At 39.5% G+C, this 17,924-nt stretch overlaps 2 protein-coding genes across 8 annotated transcripts in view; one reads left to right on the top strand and one right to left on the bottom strand.

Annotated features, from left to right (window-relative positions):
* The window catches only part of Esyt2 (extended synaptotagmin-like protein 2), an 84,494-nt gene extending 75,563 nt beyond the window's left edge, over positions 1-8,931 (bottom strand). For 2 of the 4 annotated variants that reach the window (XM_022788605.2, XM_022788607.2), the window contains exons 1-2: positions 8,807-8,931; positions 8,256-8,550 (exon numbers count right to left, since the gene is read on the bottom strand). The gene's annotated coding sequence lies outside the window, so the exon portion shown is untranslated. Of the gene's footprint in view, positions 1-4,620; positions 4,743-8,255; positions 8,551-8,806 lie in introns of those variants that run through there. The other 2 variants (XM_086992738.1, XM_086992833.1) reach the window with 2 other exon arrangements.
* A 577-nt stretch (positions 8,932-9,508) lies between these two features.
* On the top strand, positions 9,509-17,860 carry LOC111243294 (uncharacterized). 4 transcript variants are annotated; one of them, XM_022788621.2, is made up of 4 exons: positions 9,509-9,828; positions 15,627-15,825; positions 16,109-16,246; positions 17,473-17,860. In XM_022788621.2, exons 2-4 carry the CDS (start codon positions 15,649-15,651, stop codon positions 17,647-17,649), a joined length of 492 nt encoding a protein of 163 aa, XP_022644356.1. In that variant the 5' UTR covers positions 9,509-9,828; positions 15,627-15,648; the 3' UTR covers positions 17,650-17,860. The 4 variants fall into 4 exon arrangements, with proteins under 4 accessions (XP_022644356.1, XP_022644354.1, XP_086833164.1 ...); XM_022788619.2 differs by having other exon boundaries at positions 9,512-9,828; positions 15,605-15,825; XM_086977038.1 differs by lacking the exon at positions 9,509-9,828 and adding an exon at positions 14,234-14,703 and having other exon boundaries at positions 15,605-15,825.
* The last annotated feature ends 64 nt before the right edge of the window (positions 17,861-17,924 follow it).

The following is a 17,924-nucleotide window of genomic DNA, read 5'->3' as shown; positions in this document are numbered from 1 at the left end:
AGAATGTGAGTAATAAAAATAATATATATAAAAATTGATAATAATGAGTAAAAGGGGTTCGGGTATAGAGACTTCAGCCGCTAGCCGATATTATATTTTCAGTCTTCAGTCAATCACCTAGTCGTTTTCGATTTGGTGGCAGCAAAGAGATCCATATCCGTCTGTGGAGATGATCGTGGCCAATTTAGGATAAGTACACATATATATACATACATATGTACATCGGCCAGCCAGTGTGCCGTCGTCTAAGCATTAACCAGGCGCAGAATGGTTTAAGAACATATTCGACCCCGTTGTTATTTCAGGCAATTGTAGCCTCAGCGATGAAACAGAGAATGCTTTATCATAATCGAAAGAGTATTTTTTTCAAACGCTAGAGTTATTAGATATTGCAACTGTATGAGAAATGGACTTGCCAAAACATATCTATTTTAAGACTCTCCACGATTTTTCGCCCACGGGCAGGGTGTTAATGCTTATCCACTTATCACGATTCAATGACTCTAATCACTTTGATAACCATTCAGAGGTGCCGAACAAACACCAGTTGGATGCCGCAACTGTATTTTTGCCAAGTGTAGTCCGAAGCAAATCGTAGAAAGCAGAGAAATTAACAAACGCTTTAGGGTAATAATACTGCGACCGTATGATGTACGCAAATCGATAGCAAAAATAGGCCTCTTTACAAATTTCGACAGTATAAAGCAAGATGTCGGAAACTTAGTGGCAATATCATAGGTGTCGCTGTGTCATTAGTAGGTAACGACGTACACATTTTGCGAGGCAAACATATGATTTTTTTCAGCTAGATTACAACATTTCAACAGTATATTTAACACATAAACAATTCCGATCGAACTTGATCAGTGAGGACGCCTGATTTTCTAATGAGATTATATGGAGACGTCGAGTTGCGCGTTGCCGGTTACATGGCTTAGGCCATTGGCTACAGATGTACGGTTGATGAAAAATTCGAATTGCTATAAAATGTATTGAATAATTTATAGCGTAATCGTAAATTTGTCGTCCAAAATCACAAGGACTTCGTTTGAGGCACGCTACGCTGGTAAGCCGAATAGTCGTTCCAGGTCCCCGATGGGGGCGTCTTTTCCAGAAGCTAAACGAGCCTATTTTGTGCTATGAGATCACATAGACTATGTTTAGAGAGGCCGCTTTAACTTTAGTTGCTCCAAGTTTGCGCGAAAGAATAATTTCTATGCCGTGGGCAGCCACTGTTGCTACGTAGAAGACGTTGCCAGGGGCAGTCGAGACTTCCAAGAGACAAGAACCTCTGATGGTGCGTATCGCGACCGTTAGCTTGTACATCTTTCTGTACACGTAGCGGAAAGCTTTTACTGTTGAACTAGTTACCGTGACAAAAGCCCTTGTTAGCTTAAAGGCTCAAGTAACTAGAACCGTCCTTTAGTGCAGTAGCTCGAGGCTTGAGGTGATAGGACGGTCGTAATGCTGAATCTTATTTTTTCAGCCAATTGTTTATCTTCAGGTGCTTCGTTAGGTGTTCGTCCTCAAGCTCATACGGTCAGCCACAGCAAGGGATGCCTTATATGATGGGCAGCGTTTTTAAACGGCTCCTGAGCAGCTCGTTTATGATTTACAAGTGGTTTCCTATGTAAGTAACAATCTGAAATTATGTCCAGTTTATAATTAAGAAATATTCTAAGCTACAATACAGTTACGTGTCTTTACGATAAATTCTGTCTTAGAAGTTACATAGCAGTCACTTATGGGAAGGAATCCAGACGACAATAACGCCAGGATAACAGCCAACAGTCATGAAAGAATGGTCGTTCATAATCGAGATAGGTTACTGTTTTTCCTGCAAGTCGAAATTTCCAATACAACTTACTTCACAGCTTGTAGTTTTCGCCAATGAAACTTGCAACTGAACTTCGGAGATTCGGAAGGAAGCATGAGCATTAATTCTATTCTCCTCCTACCTATAGATCTTGTACTATGAAGCTATCGCATAGGATATGCGCACGATTTTCTTCCATATAACAATCATACACGCTAAGAGATCACACGGATATATATTTTGAAGACGGCTAGCTTATTTAAATCGCGCAAATTCTATACTATTAGCCCCCATAAGCGAACTCGTTGAGGGCTTTTCTTCGACAGCGCAGGTTTTGTTTTGTCTCGCTCTATTTCGGCGCACAAACTACAGGTGTTTGAAGACCCGCTCAAGACTCATATGTCATTTATATACGGCGTATGTGAAATATAACGTTGATTTTACTAAGCGACACAAAGGCTATCAGAGCCTCGGAACTATGTTACATTCATTATCAGCATCGACTTTATGCTATAATGATGTTATATCTTCGTACAAAATTCTCGGTGATATCTTTTATTTTTTTTTGTCAGTGTAAACTTCTCTGAATTTGATAGTCTTCACTGTTCTGTACAAACTGTTGTAACAACCTACGTTGACGATTTACCGGGTATTCTCTGGCAACTTGTGAGTTAGCTAGATAAGTTATTTAGAAGATTATGGTATTCTAAAAAGACCATAAATTTTTATGATTGCGAAGAACTACCTAGAAGTAACTAATTTATACTTTACAACCTAATCGAACAAGGGTCTCATTACCTCTGTCCATATATCTAATTTTTTTTAAAATTTAATTGGGCACGTCTACCATAATCTCTTTGGCTGGAAAATTGTATTAACAAATAAAACAAACATGTTGGATTGAGTCATATGATAAAAAACTTTAAAATAAATTTATAATGTCACGTTTAAGGAAATTATCATTCTATCTATGGCTTGTAATTAAGCTTATAATTGATTCCATCCAGAGCATTATTTTCTATATCAGGGCCATTACGTTCTGTTAATTATCCTACTTAAACAGATATGCGAATGGAACCAGATCACAACGTTTTAATATCCTCATGAATTTCACGACGAGCTAACCACCACTTAACTGGATTGAAAAGATTATCCGTACTGGAGTGGAAATCTGTGAATTTGGCCACCATAGACATTACAAGAACTATATATCCTATAACGATGATCTTACGGAAGCGTCCAAGAAAGATGCTACGTGGACGCAGTGAACATTCTGCCCGTATATTTTAGTTAGCAAGAATCTTGCGGCTGTGTCGGGCCGGGGTGATCTTGGCTGGTGATTAGCACGCCGTGACTAAAGTATAAGGCTTTTCCAGGCTCAAATTCTTTGTTAGGCTGATTGTATAGAATAACCTGTTATTCAGTCACACAGAACAGCAAGTACGCCAGCAGCTCTGGTTTTGGAAATTATTTTAAGCCCCCCATTCCCTTGAGGGGTATGTCACTTCAACCAAGAAGGATTATCGTCAGGGGGTCCAGACCGATCCAAGAAATTGCTAAATGTTTCACGTGGACTTACACGTCAGTTAGACCTAAATACGGAGACGACATACGGCAAAGCGCCGTGAATTATTCAAATAAAAAAGTGAAAGTTACTCTGTCAGCATTTATTTTCCCACCTTGAGCGATATAACCTGTTAAAATATATATAATATAAGTGAGGTGGTGTTTTTTCCAAAGCACTATCAACTCTAGCTGGTAAACGTCATGTGGAGGATGTCGGTGGATCAGCTACTACATGCACTGCTGTTAGATTGAGCCCGCAGATGCCGGGAAGAAACTATCTACTGAGGCGGAAGGCCTGACAGGCAGACCTTCTAGTAGACACTGACCACTTCACTTGCCACTTTTTCGTACTGTTTAATGCAGAAAAACTGAAGTTGGGGAGCATTGCAGCGTGTTTGTCAGAATTCCCGATCACATGAATTCAGTTGCAACTTCGGGAAGTGTTTGTTATAACTGGCATCAATGATTTTCCAAGACATAAGGACACCCGGCTTGTGGCCTTATCAAAGCAACATCATTCGATGTGGCCGATGTACGTAAATCAAACGTGTGCGTTGTTTGCAGGTGCAGATCGCATACGGATTGCTCGAGCATGACCTTAACACCATACCATATTTTCTGAGAAATCGTTTCTAGATGAAGGATTTACAGAGTTTCATGGGGACAGCGGGATATTACTGGATATCATTACACGTCATCATGTTCAACCATGGTTTACTTTCCTACTAATAATTATTTTCTTCCAAATAGGAAATGCGTCGTCTACACTCTTCGCTGAAGGCTCCACTTCGAAATTTCAACAGGGGACTTAAACTTGACCACCACTGATTTGAATTTTCCAATAACCTTTAGGTACTTCGAAAAATAAATTTTCGCTTGTTTTTGTACCAGCAACACTCCGACTCAGTTGCTTCACCGGTCAGATCATTTGCTGATTGACGAATAGATATATAGTAGTTAATGTTTAAGTTCAGCCAATGACTAAAAAAACCTTTCTACTTTTACCCCATAAGCCAGTTCTATACGTATAGGTACCGCACTAAAAAACACCCTTAAAAAAAAAGTGATCGATTCGTACTTTTTTTAGTAGCTGTTTAATAAAGACGGTAGATGATACACTATAGATCAGGTCAATGTTGACACATTTCTGTAGGATTCGTGTAAACAAAGGAAGTTAATTATTGATGCCTTTAAAAATTATTGTTTTTTTTTTAATGAAGCTCAAAAAACTAACTTACGTCTATTAATGCGCCGCGTCCCCGCGTTGTGCGAGAAAAAGTTTAACTAAATAACGTAGTAACAGTATTATAATAGTAAATAAGCGAGAGATGAAAAACCTCGGGCGACAACAGGCGCCCTCACAGCGTGTGAACGTGACGGCAGCTACAAGCACACTCGAACTAGAACGTTAACTGCGTCAACTCTATATGTCCTAGCCTAAAGCTTTTGCCTAACATGTCTAGTAATAAAAGTGTATTGGAAATCTAGAATAATAACACTTCAAGTATTCGTAGTGTTTCTGATGACGCGGCCTACAGGCGGACCGCGCCTACTTGATAATGAAATACGGAGAAACAGAGGTAATATTTGACCGGTATATTTATTGTTATTTGCTAACACCATCCATTCGGCAAATAACATGCGTATGTAAAACAATCGAATAAGACGGTTCATGGATAATTTTACTACCTATCGAAAACAGTTTTACCTTGCTTTGTATCGGCAATAACTGTAAACAGTCTAATAGAAAAACATTCTTTCGCGCAAAATTTCCGTAAACAAATAAAGTTATGTAGTAAAGTTAAAGTTATACCATTCCAAATCAAAAAAATGCAAGGTACGAGTTTAATGACGAAATCAGCGGCCTTTGTGTCAAGAATTGTGAGCACATTAACGATCATCATAACAGACTTTCGTCTGTTCCTTCTAGGGCCTGCCTCGATACTGCTGTTCACGTCTGTTTTAAGAACTCGTCACAATGGCCCATTTTACGATTTATCTTTCGTCTTGTCTGGGTTCTTAGTCTATCATCAGTTTAGGGCATCAAGTCGCCATCTGGGCCCCTTGATTAGTAGGAAAGGTACCTTGTGGCGTCTGGGATCTACCGTACATACTACCTAGCTTTGATTAGACTTATTAGATTGATTGAAAGTCTGACCAATCTGTTGCTTTCTAATTCAGGACTATTAATGCAAGTAGTAAGTCTTGTGCTGCTTACAGATATCCATAAACACAGTTGCCTATTTCTGAGGCAGGAATTGCCTATTAGGAACGATTTCTTTGTACATCGTTGGGTCAGCAGGGCTATCATCTCTTGTCATTATTACTGGTACCACTCGGACAGATTTGTTAGTAGGACCGCTTAAGTATCTCAGCAACTTTAATAGCGTCTCGATCGAGTAGTGACCTTATCGGCATAATCGTTTATCTGCATTTCTTCCCTTCGAGGAAACGTCAGAAGTTATTGCATAATGGCCACTAGAGACATAGAAAATAGTTTCTATTCGTGTAGATTGCAGAGATTATCTTGACTTTTAGCTGCCCAGAGTATTTTTGAGTGTCCTATGGCTTACTTGACCTGGCTGCTGGTCCCGTTCACTTCGAAAAATGGACAAAGAAATTAAAGATGAAGATACATACAGAAATTTCAGTGAGTCACCATAGATTATTGGACCAGCGACAGCTCGTTAGTGTAGATGGGAATTTTATTGGGAATTTTAACAATAAATAATAATTTATTGTTAAAATTCCCAAGTACGTTCCCCAAACATTACTCAGGTACATACTTACAGGTCCTGTACTACAGTTGATTGAAGGCAATGACGAATATATAATGATACGAAACGGCTCTATTCACTGCTATCAGCATGTTACAGTTGTCTTATTTGAACACGCTATAACTATTTTATTGCAACACTTGGCAAATATATTCGTACACAATTCCAGACAAACGTTTACTTTTCCTTAGGGCAACAAGGCCCAATCAACTTGAATATGTCCGCTTGTAAGCCGTTCTGGTAACTGTATTTCTAAACTGTTACATTTAGCAATGGGGTTAAATTTTGATTTCGATAAAAAAATCTTAATAAAATAGTACAGTCGAATAAATAGAAAACGAAGCGGGTATTTAGGCTTAGAGTGGAAGTATTTCCTTATATCTAGGCTATAGATGCTCTAGGTTGAGCAAACGTACAAGGTTCATTTTTACCTCTTTGCAGATTTTCATATATGAAGTAAACATAGCATGATTCGAGTGGTTTTTGAAGAAAGAGCTTCTAATCAAAATGAGCCAGATTAGTACTCATGATTTTTTCTTTTTTTGTAAAATATTGATGTGATCCCTCGCTAGGGTTTGTTACAATTTGCCCGTAAAGACAGGCAAACCTTGTGTATGTTTACCGCCTGAATTTGAGATAGATAAACAATAGTCATATACATATATGGCAACATTCGCGTGAGTAGCTTTTGCGCATCTAGGAATTTGACAGATCTTTGAGTAGAAAGCGTGAATAAGGAAAGTGCGGTGTCACATATTTTTACCTGTTGTCACAGGTGGAATAACGAGCCTTCGGTGAGACAACTTTCAGTAACTTAAATGTTAGTTAAACGCATTCTCTATAGATTCGAGTTACCAGGTTACTAAGGGTATATATAATATCAACGGACGCTAAATCAGGCATTCCGGACACTGTACATCAAGTCGTATGGTACGGTCCTGGGTTCGTTAGATCTTTTTCGATTTACTGTTACATGAATAGAAATTATGGCTCCGATTCGGTTTAAGTAGAGTTCAAATAGTAGCTTGTGATTTGACCATTTACTTTTCGAGATAGGTCACAATATGAAAACCAATGATTTTTGATCGACTACATCGTGCATTGATTGGTCTTAGGCGGATTGTCCTTACGAGAGGATCTGGCATTAATTCTGCACCACATTTAGCCGTTGACGTTATTTCACGCTGGCCTACAGCAGATTCACTATGATTTCGTGCTCTTCGGTCAGATGCACGTGGCAGTATTATAAGCAGAAGTATAGAAAGCAGCTTATAAGATATCGATAGTTTATGTTCCACTGAAACATTTTTTTGAAACATTCCACCGTTTACATTGTTTTTTCTGCTCTGTTACATTTTCCGCATTGCTATACAAGCACGGTATGTCGCAATATAAAAACGGCAAGAGTTGGTGCTAGTTCGAAGAAGATATTCTTTAGCCCTAAAGTGATGCATCCCTTAACTGAATATAATGCTTAGCGTGTTCTTCGAAGTAATAGCAAACATATACCGAACCACGGCCCAAGCTGATAAAGGGGTCCAGGGTTTAGTGGGTGAGAGCCCCACAGTACCGGACAAAGCGCAGTCAATGATGTCCGGTTTGCATAATGCATTTGCCCTTAACCTCCAAAAAAGAAAAAAAAAATGTATGTAGTGTTATTAGTGCAATACTTACTTGTTTGTCAAACTACTTCAGGGTAGATCGTTGGCTGTTCTCTTAATCAGGTTTGATCGATCCACAGGTCGCAATATAAAACAGTAATTTTCAAAATGGTGGCAACCTCATTAAATCTAATTATCTTACAAATGTATCTATTAAATGTTAGTCAAATATGGGTCATTTTCAGATGTAGTCCTAGAAATACATATTCGAAAAATAACATACGTATATATTTACACGTTCGAAATAAGGAACGGAAAAGAGGAAGAGTGCTTTTAAAATAAACAGCAACAAAAAAAGGATAACTAACGAAGAATACAGCGAGTCTTTGAGACGATGACCTAAGGACACCGTCCGAGCGAAGTGATAAATTGAGAAAGACATCTAACTTATAATCACTGAAAACAGCTAGAAACCAAAATATAAATAACAATTACCCATTGTAAGCAAGTCACGTTTGCTCCACGGGGTGGTCGTTGTCTAACGGTGCTCTATGATATACTACTGTCCAGATCACAATGCAAAAGAACAGCGTCTCTGCATCCATGCCTAAATAAGTTTATACTTATTTTTTACAAGTTTGCCTCCACATTGAGGAGCGGGTGTACAACCATCGCTTATACACGGGCACTTCACTTAATTCTACACAGTCTTGCAGTAGCCCTAACGATGGCGACTGTTAGTAGGCGCCTATGTGGGCACTTACATCGTTCTTCCTTATTTATATATTCTCTAAAGACAGAAAAACGTTAAAGCTATTAGAAGAGGCAAAACACAAAGATGTCTTTTAAGTAGCACACACAATCAAACCCATCAATCGCCTACATAGAAATGATTACAATTTTTCTGAGTAATATGGATCTCAGCGGCAATCCATTGCATGACGAACATCTAGGGACAATGATAATAACAGAATTAGCAACAACTGCAGTAATAATGATGGAAACAATAACGAAAGCATGACGTTGGCAGGGGGAACAACACTAACAAGATACTCCTCTCGCGTTGGTGGCCCGCTGTGTGACCTAATGCGGGGTTGGCAATACGGCTGGGCCGTCTTCGAGTACCAAGCGAGAGACCACGCAGAACGCATTTGTCATCATCGGTAAACATACTAAAAATATTGTTACGTCGTGTATGGTCGAATAAGTAAGGAATTATCACGAAAACTAGAATGGCGCGCTTGGCGGGAAGCCGACAACTGGCAAAAACACTCGTCCCGATCTTTTAATAACAACAACCGACTGGATGAACAGTTTCGTCCGCGAGAAGCTTTTTCCTCATAGAACATAATATTAATTTGGACAAATTACAAATACTAGACAAAAACATTTTTTGGTGCTTTGCTGGGCAACTGTTGGAAAGGCTCCTATTTAAAAAAAACGCATTTGTTTTCTCGGTGTATTTCTGGAGGTAATTTTTTATATTTAACTTTTTCTCTTCGATCTAACGGTAAAATGGTTGGCGTACGAACTATTTCATTTTACACATTTTTATTGGACGTACACTTTTATTTTTAATCGAGTAGCTTTTTAAAAGTGTTATAATAATTTAGTTAATTTAGAAAGTTATAAATTATGGATGTTATAGGTATAGCACCCTGAACCATATATATGCTACAAACGTGGCAGCCTTAGCCATATGGCGAAACACTGCGATGCCACACCGAAATGCTGCAATTAATATCGAGTCGACCACGGAACAAATTCAACTATATGTCCTCTATCCAAAGCGAGGATATGTGGGCACCATGTGGTACTCAAATTGCGTGCACCCGCAGCGGCAGCTACAGTTCCCCAGTAAAATCTACCGTTGCAAAAAAATTAGGGGGGGGGGGGTCTGCAACATCGACCTTAAGTAGATATACTAGATAGATTAAAGACGACGATGCAATTGGAGTTGGCTATAGTGGCACAGCTCTTCCCTTACCCCGCTAAGCAGCCCCTCCTGTAAAACAGCAGCAAGAAAAAAAACCGCACAATGCCAGAGCTACGGAGATGCAGGACGAATGTAAGTCAAAGTGCAAGCTATCAAATGCTTCGATCTGTATTAATGTGATCGAAGAGTTCGGCCAAAGATCTTATGATTATACTAGACAGCGTCGTTCCTTCAATGGAAAAATATCGAATATCGGTAAAACTCTCGATTTACTTCGACGCTACCTCAGAAATATAGACTGTCCATAATGGTAATAAAAGATAACAGTTCAGATATTCATGGTTACCGATGATTTTGTAACCCCTAACATTAGAGATACCCATATGGTCCAGCGGAACAGGCATGAATCGACCATTGACTTAACGGTTCGCTGTTCGATAGAATAATGAAATAATTAATTTTCTAATGAGTAAGAATGATAGTACGGAACACGAGTTGAAACAGAAGATCTGAGTAATTACCTTGACTCAGAAAGCGAAGTGGCGACGCCGTCAAAGCGGCTTTCGAGAAGACGCTAAGCGAAAAGAGGTACCCGGAAGATTTTTCCGTTATCCTGATCCCTCTCGTAAGGAGTGGTATAAAAGTTGTAATAGCCTGGATTCATCCCAGAAAGAGCACATGGAGGTGTTGCCGTGAACATCTGACCGTTCTAGTAAGAGAACTCCCAAGCTGTCGTGATATCCTGAGGACTGCAATGAGTTATACGATATATAATTTCATTAGTTGAAAGTGCTATCAATATCTAAGCTCGGTTTTTCCAAGGTATGGGAAAAAGCAAAAGTAGTTTTTATTCTAAAGGAACGGGGCCTTATATACTGCAGCTAAAGGAATGAAATCCCTCATAAGAAAGAGAATACGACTTTTTGTTAAGTTGCGAGGTTTTTGTTGGTGGACTTCTTGTCAGCTGTGAATTTGATTGCGTACGCGAATAACTTGTTTATCATAAGGAGAGAGCGAGTTGAACTTCTTAAACAGTGGGCTAACGGAGCTTCGACGAAAGCTGCTCAGTGGATAACAGAAAATTACCAAACGCAAGGTGCCTTCATTACTTGGAAAAAAGGAGCTAACGCTAGTTGGGCCTTTCTTGGACGGCAAGGAAATTAAAATATGAAACATCGTCAACTATTTAGACTAGAATTAGCTAGACAATGAGACACCCCGCACGTCCGACAGGCGGCCGAAAAAGCGGCCAAGCTAAAGGGAGGGTATGTTACTACTCTCGATAGTACCAGATATCTATGAGCGTGACAAAGGAAACCGGACGTTGCCCGTGTCTATTGCTCAGTTCATTATTCTATTCGAGGCTTTAGTTTAGCTTGCGCCGGCGTCAAAAAACCGGACGCTGCTGTGAACAGTCTTGCACGCTGTACATTTCAAATGTACAACAGTGTCGTAAGTATTTCTGCCGTGTTAGTGCTAACAGGAAAAATCCGTTGGGATCTCAAGGTTAACCAACGGCCGAAGCAATCGTAGGACCACAACTAGCTCGTTAAAATAAACGATTAGACCCTATCGTCGATTTCTTTCGATTCTTTTCGCCTTTCATTGATTACCAATGAAAGTACGCAGTGCATTTGGCCTTGCCAAGTATGTAATGTATCGATAATCAATCGAATCTTCGGTATGGTTCTACGGGAATGTTACTGGCTATAACTGTTGCTTAGGGCACGTACCTTTGAAAAAAGATAGTTGTTCAAATACGTACAACGCTCCTGTATTCATGTCACAGACGAACTTTTATTTACAGCCCTTGATAGGTCGAGAAAATACTGCCATACCCGTTGTCAATATCCTCACTCTAGTCGAGGATTTAATTTTTTAGCTTGCTCAGCGATGATAAAGCAGTTGGTACCCACATGTCACGAGCGTATAATTGGGCAATGTAGCTAACGGATTTTCGTGAAGCAAGCCTTTATCGCTTCGAAATTGTACTTTTCTTACTCGGGGCGATGCGTCACTAGGTAAGCATCATGAAAAATGCATGATTTTTACTTTTGAATCCTCTCGTATCTAATAGTCTGAGGAAGTGACCATGTTCTATTCCAGTATTTGAGAAACGCGTTCTGATACGATGCACTGTGTTACGACACGATACAAAAAGTAAGCTAAACGTTTGTTCTATCGGATTCCCAGAACCTATCTTTTGTCTAATATAGGTAGACAATACGACCCACGGAACAGCATGAGTCTACTGGCCAACTTTAGAAGACAAGCATATAGCGTAGTTGCTGAGTGGCTAGTAGTGGACACTGCTTGTAAAATCCGGCAATGACCTTTGCTAATGAGAAGTGATATTACCAAAATCCAGGGAAAAACCATCACGGAAAGGGAACACTTAACAGTAAGCTTCGGGCTAAACTGCTGAAAAACAAATAGTCCTAGCGATTCTGGGCTGATTTCGCTAATGATTTCATAGTATCTAAACTGCGGATGAAAGTTTCAACGTTCCGGCCTAGTTCTTGTTCACGTAAAGCACTGCCAACAAAAACAAATCGTATCAAAGATAGCTTTAAAAGCTTAACGATAATATTTACTTACGGAAAACTGATTGTCTAAATGAAACAAGCAAGAAGCCCTAATGGCAATGTTTGATTTTCATAGATTTCGTCTAAAATTTATAGATTTTTATGTACACTGTGTAGGCGCAGTATATTTTTATAGCAAATATTTCTACCTAACGATTTATTTAGAAATGGTGCATTGTTACCGATACAACTTCCGTTGCTCGTGTCACGTATATGATAATGTTAATTTTTGGATAATTTTTGGGTAACTCGCTAAGACTGAGCTCGAGGATGCCTGCTCGCAGTCCTGTTGGTTATTTCATGTTAAAAAAAACTCAACCAATAAATAAGATAGCTGGGCATATCCGCTGTAGCGAAATAGAACGATTTGCACTAGAAAACTCTACAAAAGATGTCGAAGAGTTGCGTTGTTATTTATTTTTTAATATAGTTATCAAAGAACACTGGCCAGCGCGATCACTTGATTTGGCTGAGCGCAAACGAGCTAAAATTCGATGTCGTCGAACATCGATCAAACCTGGCCTAATAACGCAGGAGAACGAGAACTTTTGTAAACACAAAGTTTTCCTTTTCCTTTTTCAACAGGCATCAACAGACTCATATCGTTGAGCTGTGAACGTTCACCCTATAGGCCACCTATCGAAGCGCCGCCATCTTCTAGTTCTGCCAACTCTCACAGACTTGGCGTCAGTGTGTAGATTTGGTTCATTTTGAAAAAATCTCTAAAGGATTTAAGCGTCTTCCTGTGAACATGGAGATTTCCATTGCGATTAAAGTAACACGCAAGTTGTTAACGTTCCCTGAACATTGATTCATCTTACGACTTCCCGAAACAAAGCAGTCGCTAACGTACGAGCATATAGAGCCCATTGAAAGCCGAGTATGACTAGTTAAACTATATTCTCCGTAGATCCTATTCTGAAAATGTGTCGTTTACATTACCGCTCATTCAGTGGTCCGGTACTACACACACACACTACAAATGAATGAACTAGCCATTGTTGGCACAGATTTGTTGCACAAACCGTCTGGATACGCCTCGTGCACAGACATTCAAGTCAAAATGTACGAGATCAGTGACATTTTAAGGAGACTGACTGAGCCGCCTAGGCGTACGCATCTATTCGTTATTTCGCCCCGGTACGAGACGTATGAGAAATAAATAACCATTGATCTGATGAAAAATAGTCATTTTTGGTATATACATAAGTTGCCGGAATCACCTCTGTGGCCACATCAGGAACTGAACTCCGCTATAGTCGTAATTAATTTTGCCAGGCCTGACTGTGGTGCCTGCAACAACCCTACGAACGATAGGCGTACCCTTGCCAACACCGAGGTTCGAACGAGCGATGGCCGCTTGACGTTCATGATTGTTGGAATGGCGACGCAGCCAAAGAGGTGCGCACCAGCCATCCAGATCACGCCGTGCTTGGGTTTAAACTGTTTCAGCCTTTTCTAGGTTTAACGGTAAATCTTTTTGAGGAATTTTTTAAGCTGTGCGTATATACAGGTAACATGTTTGCGGATAAGCTAACCTCATATGCTGTAGGCGGGCTCAACCCGTTGGAATAGCGAATGCTATTCTAAATCGTTCTGGGCATATTCGGGTAAATTGTTGACTCAAGCTTTTTTCAATTTAAAATGCATTTTTAAATTTAAAATTTGCACAAAAAAAAACTTATCGATTGCAAAAACCGTTTTTTCAGAAAAAAAAAATAGATTTAATGCACTCACTTAGTGCATTTACTCAGAACCACTTCTGCCCATGACGTGTTAAGGCACGGGATCAGCCATTCCAGAATCGGGATGAATCAATGGATATAAATAGTAATAGCATATATAGAGTAGTGGCTGCTAATGCATGTTGTTGACAGCGAAAGATTAGACTGCCCTTGTCATTTTCTCTATCGAACAAAAAAAAAAATAAGCAGAGCTTCCCCTGTACTTCCACCGCTGTCACAATCCGCCCCATAAGCAACGTCAATACACTCCGCCGAGTGTGATTTCGACTACCTGTTTAATCGATATCTTCGAATAGATTCGTAGGAACCGAAACGATTCAGCAGTATTCGTCTCGTTGAAACAATGCTACAGCTGATTAGGCGTCCTTATACGGGTTCTTGGCAAACAACAAGCTTCTCGTAGAGGAAAATATTTCACAAAAAAGCACCTCTTATTAGCCTAAGTAAATGGCGTAGATGAAACGTAACATCCTATTTATTGCCCCAAGCAAAACTTCCTCGGCACGAGTGGAATCGAAAAGTACGGTGCAAATTAAATAACTTCGGCGTGACGAGTCATCGATTGTTAACGAAAATGGCAAAGGGACAAGCTTTTCCTTCGTGTTTAGTGTATGTTTCACTATTGCTCCTGCTCCTGTCACTACAAGACAAGCGAAACGTTCATGGAACTGTTTATCGTAAGTGCTCTATATGTTAAAAGCGGTATGGACGTTCAATGGAAAGGCCGAGCCTTTTATTACTACGAACTGCCTTAGTTGTGACTTAAAGCGTATGTGTTTGAGTAACTTGTTTCAGAAATAGCTTATATCCTAATATCGTTCCTTGTTCCAACAAGCGGTTGGTTGTCATGAAGCCGAGGTAACATTGCGTGACAACAGAAATCGAAATACGCCGCTCGTGAATATGTGTAGATCTTTATGGCCCTATAGTTGAAAGAGCTGCAAAGGCTCGCCATGTTTCTCAGTATATATATAATTTAGCCTGTTTGGCGGTTCCACATATATGAATCGGTTATTTCTCGCTCTGCATTAACGAATCGAGAGTAGAATGAAGAGCTATAACATTAGTAAAAGTATATTAAAACGAAACAATCTTTAGAAAAATACACCGCATCAAAAAGTATTATCAAGGGTACAATGTGCACGTGTCATTTGCAGGTGTATAGCATTATATCGAGCCTTTTTCTTAGACGCACACGTATTTTGACAAAGGGAATGAGCCTATCGTACGCTTTTTAATTAACGCATTTACTAACAATCACGAACGGGCGCTGATAGTGTTACCACTCATCTCTGACTTGCCAATAGATCAGATATCATTAATAGCAGAACACTGCACGAAAACAGAGCAGGAGTGAAATGTTCCATAATTTTGTGCGAATACCTTACACAATACGGCTTCCACCGGTGAAGTGTCATATGCAAAATGTTGACCCGATGTCCAATCCATCTGCTCGATAATGACTGCGACAATAATAGATCATCTCCGCTGAGCTTTATTATCATTATTCCTGCAAATACACTGAGACAAAGATGAAGTTCGAAAGATGATTTTCTAGAGATAGCTTCTATCTTTCAGTGAATATCACATCGCTTTGCAGCGGAAGTGACCCCTTCCCCCAGATGCAGATCGAGGATGCTGTTCTCAGGGCAGGCAACGAAACGGACCAATATTGTGTCCTTACTTTCCAAACCCCTTCCGAAATGCAATATTTAATGCTGCGATTCGAGGACCTTTCACTGGGCTGCACCGATCACTTCGTCATCTTCGATGGTCCTCATGCCATTGGAAAGAGCAGGGTACGTGCAGTTCCCAAGGATTGAAGGGCTTTTTTGCAAACTTCCCAGAGCAAACAGGAGTGGTGGCGACCGGAAAAAAATCGAAATTTCCAATTCAATATTGTATAAACAACTATAAGCACCGTATGGGCACCTAAAGTAGGTTCTTCAATGAAGACGGAAGATCGTTTTCAATACAGAAAGAAGCTGAAACGTTCGATTAATGAATTACAATATTACGCACAATTTGATTGTTTATCTAAAGAGCCTTATGACAAAACAAATTATTCATTCTCGTATCTAGATGGATGTCTCGTGCCAGCACAATCGAACATCAGTGGGAACCCTTTTCACCCAGAGTAACTACGTGACCTTCAAGTACACAACTGATACCTTGAGACAAACCAACAGCGGATTTACACTTATCCTAACTGCGTTCCAGGTAAGCTTCTTATCGTTATAATCCTTCTTAGTGAGCGAAGACCCCTTGGCATGATTGGCATTTTTAGCAAGAGCACATTATTACCCGTTTGTCCGGTTTTCAACCTTACCGACGTTTTTTCACACTTTTATATCAGAAAACTAAATGATCTTTGAGCAATCAAACGAAAATGCATAGAAGATTCAGGCTATAGAGTATCTGTTGGATGAAAATATGAGCGAGTTTTAATACAATCAAAGAGTACAGCTAAGGTGATATTCAATGACTAGTAGGTCAGCTTAACGGGCGATTTACTTCAGGGAAATTAAAGCTTGAAGTCCGCTCTTGTGAGACATGATGGCCCTTCTAGACAAAAACTTTTCAAACTATTTCGGACACGTACATACTTACATATTGCTTTATGAAAGCATTTTGTTCGCCTTGTCACAATTGTAGGATTTCAGGCATCTATGTAAGCAATTCGAATAAGGCGACGCTACCGAGCCGCTTGGTGTGGGAAGTTGGACAAACGCTTTTGAAATAAATCGTAGTGTTTCATTATCTTGCTTACCGTGATACGTAAAACGTCTTCGATGCGTACGCAGAGCTTCGTTTTTTTAGGTGCGTTATAGAGTGATTTTTTAGTAGGTGTAAGAACTTTGGTACTACAAAGCAAAGGAGATTTTTTCCGAAAACGTTTAACTGCAAGCCTTTTCTCAAACATATTTTTTAGAATAATGAAGCCACCAAAGCTTTATATACTTTGTTTCTTCTTCCATATTCTGCTTGCTAAGAAGAACAACGATACGCTGGAAAAAATTGCAGACATCCATATTTATGCACAATTATAATATACACATCTTGTTCTTGTATGTATGTATGTATGTATGTATATCAGAAACCGGTCAGAAAGCTTCTTATGACCTATTTTGTGGCAGCTTAACTTAAAGAAGATATGTTGTTCTCGACAAACTCGACCCTAACTAGAAGAAAATATTTTTTACACTAAAATTTGCAAAAGGTTTTCTGTTGACCCTAATATGAATTAGGAGAACATTTTTGGACCGCTTTCTCAACAAAGGTTCGGAATTGACGAAACATCCCAATATAAATGTTATTTATTTTTTCGGGTTTTTCTATAATAGACGCAATCTTAGAGCTCCAAAGGGAAGTAAACCTTTCGGTTCCTTGCTACGGAATAAATATGATGTTCTAAGAATCGGTTGAAAATTCCTTATCGATTTCAGGCCTTTCGCATCGCTCACCTGTTTGATGCCTTAACCGACGTAATTCCTAGTTCGTTATCTACAGTACTTTTACGAAACGTTCTGCATCCGCTAGAAGTGCCACCTTTTACCTCTATCGTAGCTCACATTCAGAATCTAAATCTTCTATTAGCCGATTTTGAAATGTTTATTTTTTAATTCGCGAGCCCCCTTTTAGAGGTAACCGCGCGTCAGGCGATATTGGTAGGTGCGATAGTGCTGACAAGTCGTTCAAATACGCCACGTGTGAAAAAAATCCAGCAGATAAAACCTGGACTAACGTCAGACTAAAATCTTTAAACGGTAACAGGTCAATACCGCTAAAAATTTCAAAGTATAAACCATTGGAGCGTATTTAAATTACCCAATTTGTTATTGGTGTTTTCCTTATCAGACCGCAGTTCATTTTTGTGTAAAAGATCCAGGTGTATCAA

This window comes from Varroa destructor, unplaced genomic scaffold (genome assembly GCF_002443255.2).
Source record: "Varroa destructor unplaced genomic scaffold, Vdes_3.0 BEIS01000001.1, whole genome shotgun sequence".
NCBI lineage: Eukaryota > Metazoa > Arthropoda > Arachnida > Mesostigmata > Varroidae > Varroa > Varroa destructor.
Note: the sequence above shows the minus strand (reverse complement) of the source record. Positions and strands in the feature narration are given on the sequence as shown.

Coding starts and splice junctions, on each gene's coding strand:
- LOC111243294 (XM_086977038.1), top strand. CDS start 14,601: ATGGCAAAGGGACAAGCTTTTCCTTCGTGTTTAGTGTATGTTTCACTA. Junction 14,704..15,604: donor CGTTCATGGAACTGTTTATC/GTAAGTGCTCTA, acceptor TCTATCTTTCAG/TGAATATCACATCGCTTTGC. Junction 15,826..16,108: donor ATGCCATTGGAAAGAGCAGG/GTACGTGCAGTT, acceptor TCTCGTATCTAG/ATGGATGTCTCGTGCCAGCA.